The sequence below is a fragment of the Gavialis gangeticus genome, unplaced genomic scaffold (genome assembly GCF_001723915.1).
Source record: "Gavialis gangeticus isolate Ggan-Ray unplaced genomic scaffold, GavGan_comp1, whole genome shotgun sequence".
Taxonomy (NCBI): Eukaryota; Metazoa; Chordata; order Crocodylia; family Gavialidae; genus Gavialis; species Gavialis gangeticus.
In genome coordinates, this window is record NW_017729025.1 from 142420223 (window position 1) to 142435790 (window position 15568).

A 15568-nucleotide genomic window follows, 5' to 3' on the forward strand; every position below is an offset into this window, starting at 1 on the left:
GACAGAGGTCTTTATGCTCTAGGGCTGGAGATTTTCTTACTTACCTTAGCAACTGTCCATGTGCAGTCTTCCTCTCTTCTTGCACTGGGGTGACCAGCTGCCGTACCAGCTACAAGGAAAGATGGGTAGCCAGCACGAGTGTTTCTCATGATTTTATTTAAGAATCACTTTTGGGGCATAGGGGTGATTAAGGCTAATGGGAGGGAACTATATATATTTCTCCCTTACCTCCTGATAAGTAGGGGAAGATAACCAAGCATTTCAGGGTCTTTTGTCCTGATTGGTCATTCTTCTTTCTGTACCTGAACTCTTTCAAACACTTGTTTCTAGTTCTGAAGCCCATGTTTTTCCCAGCTAAGTATTCTGTTAAGTCTTCCCAGCTCTCCAGCCTCCTCTGATATTATTCTTGAGTGCCCTTGTCCCTCTTAAAAGTCATGGACTAGACAAACTGTCCCTCAGGACAACAAAAAATTGTATTACTCTTTGTAAGGTAAAATAAAATAAACTACAAAAATTAGAAACAAAAAGCCAGAATTCAAACTTTTTTTAGTTTATGCAAAATGGATTTATTAATTGTGGATATGATATTGCAAAACAGGATGCACCCACTAAATAATTAAATGATGTTTGAATTGTTCATATACAATGTGAAATATATATGCATATTTTTCAGGAGATAAATATATAATTAAGATGCCATATATATCTGTTTATAGTTCAGACACTTACTGCATGAATCACACACCCCAATTAGAATACAAGCAATTGTAGTGATCAATAATTAGTGCATAGAAATATGTTATGAATAAGGCCACAAATATCTTTTCTTTATTTGAAATGCCCTGTAGTAAGAAGCCACTGTGATTTTCTCTTTGAACTTTGTACTCAAACTGTAAAGTACTGCTCAGTAATAAAATTTGCAGGAATTACACAAAAAGACTTGGGAATTTCCAAAAACAATACTTCCAACACAAAATTAGGCCCAGCACAAATTTATGGGCCTGGATTTACCTCTCATTTATAACTTTGGAAATCAGAAATAATTCATTTCCAATGGAACTGCAAATCAGGGAAAAACTAGTGTATTTAGGATGGAATAGGCCATGGCTATGCTATAGCATTCCAACCAATATGTATGAGTTTCTCCTGTCCTTACTATCATTTTCTAGTAATTTTATATATTTTATATTTAATATCTAAGTGTTTAAAGGATAATGCAATGGAATTTTGAGTCGATTTCCTCTTTTAAATTTCTGTTTTGAAAGAGGCATCAGTCTAAATATAAAATGTTGAATACTGATAGAGAGACTCTTGTTTCATGTGTAACATGCTCAATCTGTAATATTCTTACCAGGTTCCGGAATGTCATTGTTGCTCCCATTCCCTGTTAATCCAGTCACTCCTACAGCTAGTGCTAACTGTAATACAGGTACATTTTCTTGGAAATCAGTAGGAACAAGTCAACTAGCATCATTGTTGATTTCCAACAATGTACTCCCGGATAGGAGCATCAGGTCTCACGTCATCAAATCGTGTTCAAAAGCTTCAATGTAGTATTAATTGCTCATTGTTGAGAATGGCTCATGTTTCTTTTTCATTGTGCACTCTATGGGCAGTGCATTGTTGTTAACCAACAATGTACTGTTGGTAGTAAGCGTTGCATAGTATTTAGTTTTCTGCATGTGTAGAATATAGAGACTAATTGCTTTGCTTTTTAAAGCTTATTGTTAATAACACTTTAGTGCTGTTGTGTATAGATAGATAGTTCTGCTTTGAACAGCATTTGTGAGAGAAGCATCTCATATTTTCAAGCCTTTCAAAACCCACAATGTATGCTGAAAGTCACTCACATGAATTTATCACGGGAGATAAACTATAACAAAGATTAATCATAGTTCTTTGCCTTACAACACATGGTATAAATGCAGTCTTTTATTGCATTAATTTTATGGAAGTATGGTAGGACCTTGGTGCACAGCAAATGATGCAAGCATATACATAGTAATCACTGGGTGTGTCTACATGAGATGTTTACTGCACAATTGACTAATTAGCTGCACAGTAAACATCTTGATGTCTATACATGCACCCCTGTTAAACCAGAGTAGATTAAATCTATGCTGCAGCAGAATAGTACTATACTATACTATACTATACTATACACTTGAAAGTACAAGTACTGTTCTGCTATGAAGTAAAAAAACTCTGCAGCAGCACACATGTAGATGCTGCTCTGGCTGGCCAGGCACAGGCGTACTTCAGTGCAGGGGCTGCCTGCCAGCTAGTTCCTCACTAAAGCACCTTCATGCCCCAGCCAGCCCCTCAGCAGCACTTTGAGTTGGGAGGAGCAGTCCCAGACTGGCAGACTGAGCTCAACATGCTGTACTTCAAGGCATGCATACAGATGCATGCCAAGCAGCAATAAACTCGGGAGCAATAATAGTACTAATAGGCATGTGTAGATGCACCCACTGAGAGGCAAATTCTCTTTTAATTTATATGGGTGTAAAGCTGAAAAAATTCATTGAAATCTGCATTGTTACTCAAGTCCATACTGCCGGTGTAATTTAAAACAGAATTTGGACATTAATGCTTTTGTACCAGCTGTCTATGGAAGGTGCCCAAACAATGAGAAAATTCTGCTTCAGCAAAACAGAATGTACACAAAATTAATTACATTCAGGTCCTGACATTAATGTGGTATGCTGCCACTCACATTAATGACATACGCATTAATGTCACGTTCTGTATATAGCATAAGTATAGCATATTTTCCAAGACAAAAATATGTATGCCAAGATATGAGCATTATTAAAGTCACTTGACAAGAAAACATTTTCATGCAAATATACTGCATGTAGGACCTTTTCTCTTAAAATGACACACTTGCATATTAGCAAGCACAAAGTATAACTACACCTGAAGACTTCTCCATCTCATGAATCGTATACAATGTAGCAACAGAAGCAGAGTGGAACAGGGGTTTTCATTCTGGGATATGATGCATTTGGCCAGGAGTTACTTCTCTGGAAAAATAAACAAGAAATGTGGTAAGATATATTTTTTAATTTGTTTAATCTTTTCTTTGTTTGTTGCCTTTGCTTGCCCTTGGAGTCATTTTGCCAAAAACTTAAAATTTGCTCTTCATTGGTCTACATGTGCTTTTATGTGCGCCTAAACTTAATGATCATTTTTCCAATATACATTAAGGCAATTTAGGCATGTGTCTACACGTACACATGCTAAGGCACATTAATATAGTGTGTGGACTGACTTGAGACTAAAGTTAGTCCCAGGTCAGCTGGCATACACAGCATTAATAAGCCTTAGTGAGTCTACATGTGTTAATGTGCTTATCTATTTATGCCTAAATTTGATACCTGCTTTTGCTGGTATCACCTTTTAGGCACAAATAGCCTAAAATTGCCACATTTAAGGCACATTAAGGGCATACATGTGTAGACCTGCAACCTTACTGTGCCTTAAAAATGGCTAATGCACCTTAAATCAGCACATGTAGATGTGCCCTTAGAGAAGCAGCATTTTCCAACACCTGTAGCAGGGGACTGGGCATACTGCTACTTTGGTTTTAGGGAAAACAATTTGACTTCCATTGCCTTTGTTTCTCTGGGTCTAATAATATCTGTAAGTTAGTTTTGTGTGTTGCAGCCGTGATGGTCCCAGAAATATATGAGAAGCAAGGATTTTTTGTGATCTCTTTTATTGGACTATATAAGGTTAAGAGAGCAATTGGTTGTCCAGTGGCTCATTTCCTGAAAGCTTATCCAATAACTCACCAATTATACAGTTGGTCTAATAAAAGGTATCAAAAAATTCCTTGCTTCTTGTATCTTTTGTAAGCAGCTTTGAACTTGTAGGAAGAAAAGTTCTACTGATGTATAAGTGGACAGTTTTGGGAAGCCCTAATGAAATGGACTTTTGGTTTCTCTTACAGATCTTCATCACAATGTGGTTTCTCCACCAGGAAGAGGATCCTTTCTTTCACCAGAAGACTTTATTCTTTGCCTTCTCTAATCACCTCTTCATTTTGTCTATCTTAAATATCCTTCAATATTCAGTATTTTTCCCTTTAAATTATATGTAACCCTCCCTTTTTTATTAAAAAAATACAGAATTTATATTTTATTCATATGCTATGTATCTGCTTTTCTGAACAATTTTTATAAGAGTACTAATAAAATTAGACTGAAACTTTTTTCCTGATATATTTTTCTCTCTGTATGCAACAAAGATGCAAAACTCCCCTAACCCATAGGTAGCTGGCAAGTCCTAATATCATGATCTGTCTTGATGAAATATAACTACTTGATAATTTAATGCGGGAAATTAATTTGAATATACAACCAACAGGTGTTTCCTAGGAATGGTTATTTAAATTCAGCTTTTTTTAACATAGATAATGTTTTCAGGGTACCAAGTTTTGCTGTAGTTCAAGTTATGTGGATGTCTCCCTTAAATATTTGCCTAGAGTAAACAATTTAGAAATATAACTGACTATATGAAAAGATAGCAATATTGTCATTATTGCATGAAATACACAGAAAACTACACAAGACAGAACTGAAATGCAATCAACTGTTTATAGCTTTGCCAAAAAAGTTTTGGTATACATGGGGGTATTCCATTTATTTTCTTCCTTTGTATCTCTTTTCTCCATAAAACATGGAGCAGTGTCATTTTCTGAAGTGTTTAGAATTTATAGCTGATATTTTTTTCAATTAATGCATGCTTTACAGGCAAGGAAGATGGGAAATTCTGTAAGAAGGTGACTGTTAGGATGACTATCCGCAAGAATGACTGCAGAAGTAATACACCAGTAAGTAAATAACTATTGTCAATTCTTTTAATGAAAGGAGGGGGAAAAAACTAAGATAGATGAAGAAAGAAAAAAGTTTCATTGTTACTGGGTGTATCTACATGTGTGCTTAACTGTGCAAGTAAACTAATTTGCTGCGTAAATGTCAGTGTAAAGTTTCAAAGTTTTACGTGCAATGCTATTAGATTGCAGCAGACTAATTTTTGCTGCCATAAAACACTACTGCTGGGGACACTATTATCTTACAGTGGCAAAAATAACTGCACCTAAATGCATGTGTAAACACTGACCTGGGCATACGTTGTACCCAGGCAGCTGGGGGCCAGACCCCTGCCTGCCACTTAGCCACATGGCTCTGCTCTTTGGCCACCCTTGTGCCCCAGTCAGTAGGGGTGTGCGAAGCTTCGGTTGCTGATTCGATTCAGAGGAGATTTGGCCCGATTCAGTGGCCAAATCTCTAAATCTGAACTGAATCAGGAAAACAATAAAAAGGTCTGAATCAATTTGAAGACTCTGAATAGATTCAGAGAAGATTTGGAGATTAGGGCAGTCCCTGCTTGCTGCCACAGGGAGCTGGACCCATGCTCCATGCTGGTGTAAGTAGGGAGCAGGGGAAAAGAGGGCTGGAGGAGGGGACCATGGGGGGACTTCCGCCAGCCTCCATCCCCTACCTGCTTCCCCAGCCCCCCCAAGCACCCCCTGCCTGCTTTCCCAGCCCTGTCAATGGCTGCCCTGCCTGGCCCCAGCATCCCAGCACTAAAAAAAAAAAAAAAGGGCCCTGCACTCACTAGGTGCTTCAGCGGCCATCGGGGCCTCTGGGGCCTCATGGCAAAGCCCCCCCATGCAGTGGGGGGCAGCGGGGATCACTCCCCCACCTGGCAGGAGCCGGTGAGTGTGGGGCTTTTTTCTTTTTCTTTTTTTTTAAAGTGCCGGGATGCTGGGGCCAGGGGCAGCCATTGATGGGGCTGGGAGAGTGGACAGGGGATGGGGCCTGTTCAATTTGGAGATTCGGCCAATTCGGTGGCAGCCAAATCTCCTAATCAGATTCGTTCGAATCAGTTCGGGACAGTGATTCAAATCACCTGATCAAATCACTGTCCCCTGAATTGGACAAATCCAAGGTGAATACTAGCCACTTTGTACAGGCCTACCAGTCAGCCTCTCCACCCCCTGATGCCACCTCCTGAGGCCTGGGCTGACCCCCGTGTGTGCTGCCAGCATGATGAATACTTGAAGCTCAAGTGTAGAATTCCTTTTGTTGGAACTGGGTATACTACAGTATAGTCCTGTAAAGAGAAACCTGAGCTGGTTATGGATACAGAAGCAGTATAGCTGTGTCAGCATGGGCCTCTACCTATCCTACTTAGCTCTGCTGAGAAGCAGGGTATATTATATCTATTAGGCTAAGGCTGCTACACTGCTTTTTGTACCTAAGCTAGCATGTTCTGGCTTGTGTATCACTACACAACACTGCATTGTTCAGTGTAGGCACACTCTAAACAATTAAATCCTAGGCTCATTGAAATCAAGGGAAGAGTTCTCATTAACCTTAGTGAGATCAAATTTAGACCTAGCTAGGAATGTCATTGAGAGCTAACCCCCCACCCCTCCCTTCTTTCCCCTCCTGAATTGGAAATTTTCAAAGGGGCCTAATATTGTTGGCCATCCAGCTTCAAGTGAATTTCAATGAGATCTGAGTGCCACACTCTTATAGACCTCTTTAAAAACCTTAAGTCTAAGTCTTTTAATTTCAATGTAGTGGAAGGCAGGGTAGATTTGTACCTTATCAACTAAGTATATTAGACATGCATATAACACAGGCTTTCATAAGATGAACTTCAGTTCATCAGGTGCTATGAAAGGATATGCACAAACTAGTGTATAAAATGGAGAGAATGACTTGAACACAAAGGTAGAAAGGGAGGGGAAGCATGGAGGGATCCAGTGCTGGGAGAGGCAACAAGCAAGGAAACAATATGAACAAAGGATCACAAAAGCTAATCCAGGTAACGGTATAAGAATCCATAGTCCCTGTTTAAACCATACTTAACACAGTCCAGCATGTAGATGATTTCTTGTTCCCCAATTTCCCATTCAAATTGGGTTTTAGAGGTTGACTGTCTAAGAACAGCTACCCTAAGGTCAGTGAGGGGGAATAACCAGGTAAATTAAAGTGTTCTGCCACAGGCTTGTGTGTCGTCATGGAGTTGACATCAGTTCAGTGTTTATTCATTCTTTCAGGTAGAGATTGTTTTGTCTGTCCACTGCAGGCAACGGAGGGTCACAGTGAGCAGGTGATGGCATATATGACATGGGTAGAGGTGCAGGTTAACTAATCTCAGATGTTATCATCTGTGTTAATTTGGTCCAGTTATCATATGGTCCATAAATTTAAATGTGACCATTCTTCCTATTTATTACCAGGTAAACATTGTTTCATGCGATGGAAAATGCCCTTCTGCTAGCATTTATAACTACAACATCAACACATATGCAAGGTTCTGCAAATGCTGCAGGGAACTCGGGCTACAAAGGCGAACTGTACAATTATACTGCAGTGGCAACTCCACCTGGGTCAGCTATGGAATCCAAGAACCTACAGACTGTTCTTGCCAGTGGTCCTGAAACAATGTTAAAGACGCCAGTGAACCCAATTTTGGAAAATAATCAGTTATTCCCAGTATAATAAAGATTTTTATATGTCTTATCCTTAGAAAATATACTTACCCAATTCGCTGAATTGTATCATTGTTCTATCTATCTATACTATATCTATATCTATATATATCTATATATTTCTATATATGTATCTATATATAGATATAAAAGAAAAGTATATGCATTTTGGATTATCTTAAATTTCTAAAGAATAGCTTTGCATCATCCATTTTTAAATTGTCTTAATGTTCACTTCTGAGGAGTTATCTCAAGAGCTATTGTGATAAGTGCCAACGTAAAAAGGAAAGTTATTTCCTTTGAGAGAGACATTAAGAGGAATAATGTTTTATATTTTATTTCTGGAGGTTTAATCCATTCTTTGTCAGTCACCCAATACTGTCTTATATATCTCGTACATATGCTGATCAGACAGTAATTTAATATCTTGAATGCATTGCAGTAATGAAAGCACATTGGATGCCTTGGAAGGGAGCATGTTTGGAAAATGTTAGAAGGATATTCATTTTAAATCTCATTGCTATTGCAAAATGAGGCACCATGAGAAATGAAATTATAGACCTTTTTATCAGGAAAACATTTTCAATATTGCTAAGTGTATATAATATTCCCTGATAATAAGTATGCTTTTTCTAATGTATTTTACATCATAGACTGAAAGCATTATGTCAAATATGTAGTGTATAGGAGAGATACATTTTTAGTTCATCTAAATTAGTTAATGGTAGATGTATCCCACATATAAATAGTATGACATAACCTGAAAACATAAACATTTACTAAATGAAGACACATTTCTGCCATTATAGAGATGCATTTTATATAAGAATTAAAATATTTGCCTTTTAAAGTGCACCAGATTTGAAGTGACACTTGTACTGGTTCTTTAGGGGAATGAATTTTACATTTAACTTTAATTTTAAAAATGTTTGGAGTGATATGCATCAGGAAAAGGAGGAACATTCCATTGGCTTTTATGTACATTTTTAAAAAGAGAAACTGTAAATGAAAAGTCTTTGTAACTAAGGTAATGTCAGTGTGTAAAAAGTAATTTTGTTTGTGATCTTGCAACCATCAACTAATAAATTGATATAAAGAAACTAATTTTTGTTAGTACAAAAAAGCAAGTAAATAAACAAGCAAACAAAAAAAACCCATGCCCCAAATTTTTGCCATCTAAAGCCAGTAAAATTCCAGTGTCTTTAATTTTAAGATATAAAGCTACCAGTAGCATGTGATGTTTAAATTTAGGAACCTAAAATGTAGAAGTCTAGCATAGCATTATAAAGTGTAGAAAAGATGTTTCAGTGCAGAAAATCCAAAGAAGTTTTGTTAAAATTAAGTTCACATGAAGTTTTTGTTGTTAATTTTTTATACCCTGTACATGTCATTCTTACAACTTCTAATAAACAACAGGAAGACTTATTTTATTACAACTAATTTGCTTTCAGTGTTAAAACTGCTTATCTTTACAGGATTTAACATACACTAACATTTTTTCAGAAGCATCCAGTGGTTATTTTTGTTTTTTTATATACTTGAAATTAGTTTCTTAAGAATTTAATGATTCTAAGGAATCTTAATACTGTGCTGTAGAAGAACTTTATAAAAATGCTAAATTTCAAAAAATACTTTCATGTAACAGATTTAGTTTTGTTCTGAGCCATTCACATATATTTTCGTCTACAAAAATACAAATCTCAAAAAAAAAAATCACATTTTATTCAAAATTAAATAACAAAAGAAATCCTTGTTTGTCAACAATATCATGAGGGGTCTTATTCCTTGATTCTAACCACTAGCCAGTTCTTTATCTTAGAAAGATAAAGCTATCTGGACCCATCTCTCAGTTGTTTCCCCAGAAAAGATTTATTTCCATACTATGAAACAATATTGACTACAATGAGAATACTCTACTCCAAACAAACAACACAATATTCTTACCATGCAATAGCTGTGTAGTGATCCCATTTACACTTCACTTATTAGTACTGAAGAAACTTTTAGGCACTATTGTGGTATGTACTGAACAGTTCTATATGAGGAGACACTCTGGGCGTATCTGCACATGCATTTGTTCCAGTATCAGTTTACTCATGAGTAAGTTATTCATGACTAAACGCTCCCAGGCAGGTATCTACACATGCAGGGAAGTGGGAGAAGATTTGCTGCTAATGGCAGCAAACTGTTCTGGCTTCCTGGGCCCCTGCTGCCACCAGGGGGGAGCTCTATGCTCCCTCTGGGTGCTAGCCCAGGGACTGGAAGGGAGCACCAGGCTGCAACTTTATACCTTGCCCCTCGGGGCTGCCTGCTGCCAGCACAGGAACAATTTCCTCTTGCCCTGCCAGCAGGGAACTCCTAGCCCGGACTCCCCAGTCAGAGGCAGGGAACTTGGAAAGAGCTGCAGGGGAGGGGCAAGTCCCAGCCCGCTGCACCAATCTGCCAATGGGGCAGCCAGCAGGAGGCTGGGATTTACCCCACCCCTGCAGCTCTTTCCAAGCCCTGTGCCTCAATCACCTGATTGGGGCACAGGGCTAGGACTTACCCCAGATCAGGATAGTTCCCAGCCCCTGCTCTGCAATTGTGGGGTGGATCTGGGGAGCTTTTTACCACTCAGCTCCATGAGCACGGAGCTGAGCAGGAAACAGGCTGGGAAACCTGTTCCCCACCCAGCTCTGTGCACTTGGAGCTTGGTGGAGCACAGGCAAGATAGCTTGTTCCCTGCTTAGCTCTGCAAGTGCAGACATAGGTGGGGGTAACAGGCTGGTGATCATGGGCTGGCAATAAGGATCTCCCAGTGCTGGTCCCTTGACTGTGGAGCTGGTGCTGGGAGATAAGAATCTCCCAGCCTGAACCACGTGACTGTGGAGTTTGGGCTGGAAGATAAGGATCTTCCAGTACTGGCCCTGTGACCATAGAGCTGGTGCTAGGAGATAAAGATTTCCCAGCACCCCACTCACAATCTCAGAGCAAGGAGCTTGGAATTCCCTGCTGCTGGGGCAGGGGGACGTAAGCTCTGCCCACGCTCTGGTGGCAAAGCCCGCCCCCAGCAGTAGGCAGCTCCTGGGGCAGGGAGCAGTCTCCTATCCCCTGGTGGCCAGCTCATTGGGAGCAGTTTTGCTTCTGGTCAGGTATCTACATGAGTGCTAATGTGCCATTACTAATAAAATTAAATTTTCTACTTGCATTTGTAGGTAGCAAATTTACTTGTGATTAGCGAGGTTTACTGCTCAGTAAGCATGTACACGTGTAGATGTACGTTAAGGTTGTGTATTTCCAGTTTCAAAAAAATAGGACACCTGTGGGGCATAAGGGGGTGGGGTAGCGGGGACGGGGATACAGGTTTCCCTTACTTTATGCTATATATGTGTTCCTGGAAAACAGTGCATGTCTTGAATTCATATAAAGGGAACCCATTTTACAATGTAACAAATAGGGATACATTCCAAGACCTCTACTGTACTGCCCCCCCAGACCCATTTCTACCACTTTTACAATACAGTTTTGGTACGTGAATGTTACCATACTGGGGATGGCAACTACAGAAACATGTGCTGCAGACAATAAGCAAGGAGCACAGATCCACACAGGAGATTATATTTTGGTGCGTGTCATTCCCACAATACACTGCACAAAGCAGCTGACTGTGAGCTTCCACCACACCAATGGCATGAGTGACTTTACCTCGCATATAAGGAATTTTTAATACAAAAAGGGTCATCGCATAAGAGCAAATTCACACATATAGAACCTGCATAAAGTGAGGGAAACCTGTATATCATACAGGTTGGGCAGTGGTATGCCCATGCCCTGCCTGTTCCCTTCACTGAACCCACAGCCCACCAGCTCTGCAGCTGCCTCCTCACTCCTGACCCACAATACCCAGCAAGGTTGTTGTATACAACATGACACACACACACACACACACACACGTACGTTCAGAAGTTCAGGGGTGTGTGTGTGTATAATTAATACATATAACACCTATATGTATTATGTATGTATGTATGTATCATGATCATGATTTCTGTGGTGGTACCCAAAAGCCCCAGTAGTGGACCAAGGACCCATTTCTAGGCAACATCAAAAACAGAAAAATAGTATCATATCCCCTCTTCCCCCAAAGAGTTTAGCATAAAATTTCTGACAACATTTTGCAAGAAAGCAGGTTTCCCAGGACTACTGAATTTAAAGGAAGAAAAACAGTTTTGCCCTCTGTATTATTTTTGGGAAAGAAATATGCCATTTCCACATATAGCTTCTTTTTATTTTACAGCCTACCTGTGATGACACTTGGCAGCAGTCTGGAAAGGGTTAATGAAGACCCCATAACCTTTCCCAGCTGTGACCAAGCAGCCACTTAGAAGCAACTCATTTAAAATACTGCAGATGGAACAGAATGGGGGTGTTCTAGCCGCCTGCAGAGGGTTCGGGATTGAGAGTATGGTCGGGGGTAGAAAGGTAAGAAAGGTTTATTGACTTAACAAAAACACAACTACGTGTAGTAACAAGATAAACAATGACAGAAAAGAACAGTTCACGTCGGCAACTTATCAGCAGTCCCCTCTCATGCCTGATGCACAGCAAGTTTCTCTTTCCACAAAGTTCAGCAAAATCAGGTGTCCCCGATCAGCACTGTCCAAGAGGTACCGGGAAGGACACTGGAATTAAGATCTTGGGCTCCTCGAGGTTCACAGGCCCACTGATCCAGGCAACAGCTAACTAATCCTTTTCACAGAGCTGTATCTTCCTTCTGAATGGTTTCCAGATATTCCAGCTAATTTATAGCTTTTGAAGGGTACTGATAACGTATGACCACTCAGATTTCTTTTACTTTTAACTGTCCTCAGACTGACCAATAGCAGTACAAATCTTGTATTCCTTTGATAAGGTAATTTTAACTGTGCCACAGGGCCTTACTACTTCTAGGCTTTGCTAAATTTACAAGGCCTTACTACATCTTCAACTTTAATTAGGCTTTTAGCAACAACATGTAGCTTAATATCTAAACAAATACAGAAAAACACTTGGTCTAATCTTCATAGAGCCTTCAGCAAGCACCTTTATCATACAGGCACACCTTTCAACTGTCACACTCCACCCCTTGCTTGCTGAAGCACTATGATAGATACAATTGAGATGCTAAAGCCACCTGCGCTACATTGGGAAACGGGGAGGGATCTATAAATTTAACTTGCATAACATGAACAGGTTTACGACAACAATGGTTAAAACACTATTTAGCTGTTGCCACTAGGGCAATGCAAAATACTATGATGCTCAAGATGGTTAGCCACGTAGTTGAGGTGATACTTGGTGACATGAATAGTACAGATTACAACATGCCATTTACATGGCTCAGGCATATCGACAGCTAGACTGATGATTTGCCCACCCTCTCAAGCAAGGAGAGCCAACTGAGTGCCTTGCCAAGCTTTTGCCTTAAGGCTTTGCAGCTTATTTTTCACTTTATTCCAGTTTTTTTAACCATGGCATGTCTACATCTGATACCCATGAAGTGGGTATCGTAAAGTTGAGAGGTGTAATCTCAGAGGAAATTTCTGGCCATTTTAGGGCAATAGTACGGTTACTTAATTGCATGAGAGCAACAGCTCCACTTTTAGCAACATGAATTGCGCGAAGTCCAGGTGGTACCATTTTCATGCAACAAATGATCTGGTCCTTCCCAACAAACACGTTGCCCTATTGTTCCATATGACACATTAGGTAACTTGTATATGCAGGTCATGTTAGGTGGGCTGAGAGGCCAGCCTTTCCATAGGGTCCCTAATCCAATTAAGGTGCTACTAATTTCAACTAAGGAGGACTGTGCTACATACCGAGGGCCATTGGGGGTAACTATTTCCCATATGGGGCGGTGGAGATTCCAGTCCCAAAGGCATCCTTTTCCTAGCCCCATGTTTAGCAAATAAGCAGTGATCCAGTTTCCATCTTTTACCCCCCGCACCAGGAATGAACAAGTTCATTTCTTCCCAAGTGGTAATCCGGGTACTTTGATAGGGGTATTTTTCTTTAAATGTTGCAGGCATCCCACGATGCTCTAAGCCAGGGGAGCATTCTCTATTTTTAACGTTGTTTATTACCTGGGAAAAATGCATATTTAATGGTAACTGAACTTGCGCACAAGCAGTACTCAAAGTTTGATTTTTGTTTGCTTTAAAAGCAGTGTTCATTATGACTTGGGCAAGATGGGTTGTCTCTAATTCTACATTAGTTAGCAATTTGTCAGCATGCTCTAACATTTTTCCTTCGAGCATGCCTTCTTCAGTGAGCAGCCCTACCGCCTGTCAGAGATTGGATCCTTCTTCAGTGTTTTTCTGGGATTTATCTAAGTTTCATATATTTATAGCTGAGTTAAATTTGTCCCAAAGATAACCTGGAGTATCTCTTTGTCTGCGGGACTTAAGTGCACTTATGGAACAGAAAATAACTGGCCATTCCCATTTAAGCAATCCTTCAGTTACTCAGGCTCCTGCTGAACAGTTTGGAAAAGTAGCTTGGACATACCATTGTTCTGGTCTGAACAATACTCAGGCAGTGAACAACAAAGCATTTAGGAGGGTTGGGATTTTAACTTGTGACCTCCACCAGGGTGTGGAGTTGTATATGGGCGGTGTCAGGGCCTCCTGTGGGGGAATGGCTAGAGATAGTAGTAAACACCCCGTTTTCTTACAGATCACATTCATCCTTTCTTCTTCGGGAGCCTGTAACCATGCTTCACCTCCCAGACAGCAAAATAGCTTCCACTGTCACTCATGGGGATGGTACTGTATCGGGTTAATGAAACAGCACTGTCCTGGCAGAATCATAGCACTGATTTGCTTTAGGAGCCCCACTGGTATGAAAGGATGAGGATAAGTGGTGGAGACTTGCAGATACAGCATCCTTCTGATTGTATTAAAGTGGGTACTATTCCACCATGCCTCTGTAAAGGTATGATTCACAAACCATGTAATAACTTTGTTTCAACCTGTAATGCACTCTTCCATCTGGTGGGTTTTATACCATCGCTGGACAGTGTTGTCAGCCATAGGAATGGGAGGAGGAAGATTTTCCCATAAACGCAGTGGCTCGAGAGGCTGAACAGAAGCAGAATGCATTACTGGGGACACAAACTCAGGGGCACTGAGTTCAATGGGGTATGTAACAACAAACTCCCAAACCAGGTACAACAATTACCTCCCCTCCCACAGTTAGCCATTCTAGCTTTCAGGTAGGGAATGAACCCAAGATAATAAGTGGTGCCACAGGTGCACTGACAGTTACTACCTCGCCAGTCAACTATCTTGCTTTTTCTACTCGGAGACCAGGACTTCACTTGCTCTGGGGTGGTGGGTTTCTTCCAGTATGGATACTGCAGCTGGACCACATGAAGGTTATCTAAATGTGTTTCGGGGGATGCTCTTCAGGGTCAGGTCACTCACTGAGGTCTTCAGAAGCAAGTTCATTAATATCTGGGTAATAAGAAGGATAGTAGACATGCCTTATCTAGGAAACATAATAAGGCATTAATAAAAAGAGTACATTCATAACAGTCCACTACTTCATGGTGCCAGTAGATTTAGACTAGTGACAGAGCAGGACTTGTCTTCAGTGGCAGGCTCAATTAGGAATGGTTATGGCTGCACTTGTGGACAGATTTAACCTGTAGGAACAAGATAGCAAGGAGCTTGGCTCCGGTTAGGTGAATTTGACTTAAATACTCACTATGTTTTATGCATACCTTTTGCTAATAGTGTCCCCTCCCAATTATTTTCTTAAGGATGCTTCACTACTACTCTATCTCCTGCCTGGAGCTTTCCCAGGTCACCATCCCTAGGTTGCTCTACTGCTGGCTCGCAGGGATCACCCAATTCAAAGGCCTGTTGCATAGTGCTACTTTCCAGATGGGGTTGATTATTGGCCCAATTGATAGCTCGATCCAGGTGCAAGTCCTAGTTTTTAAGAGTCGGGCCAGTGGTCAACTGCAAATTGCATTTGAGGATGCCATTGGCTCGCTTTACTAATCCATTAGGCTGCGGATGGTATGGGATG

At 40.4% G+C, this 15568-nt stretch overlaps 1 protein-coding gene across 1 annotated transcript in view; it reads left to right on the plus strand.

Moving 5' to 3' along the window:
* The window catches only part of OTOG (otogelin), a 252596-nt gene extending 243384 nt beyond the window's left edge, over positions 1-9212 (plus strand). The window contains exons 54-55 of the mRNA XM_019519978.1: positions 4758-4837; positions 7262-9212. Of these exons, the coding sequence (XP_019375523.1) occupies positions 4758-4837; positions 7262-7462 (281 nt within the window). The 3' untranslated portion in view covers positions 7463-9212. The remainder of the gene's footprint in view (positions 1-4757; positions 4838-7261) is intronic.
* Positions 9213-15568: the final 6356 nt, after the last annotated feature.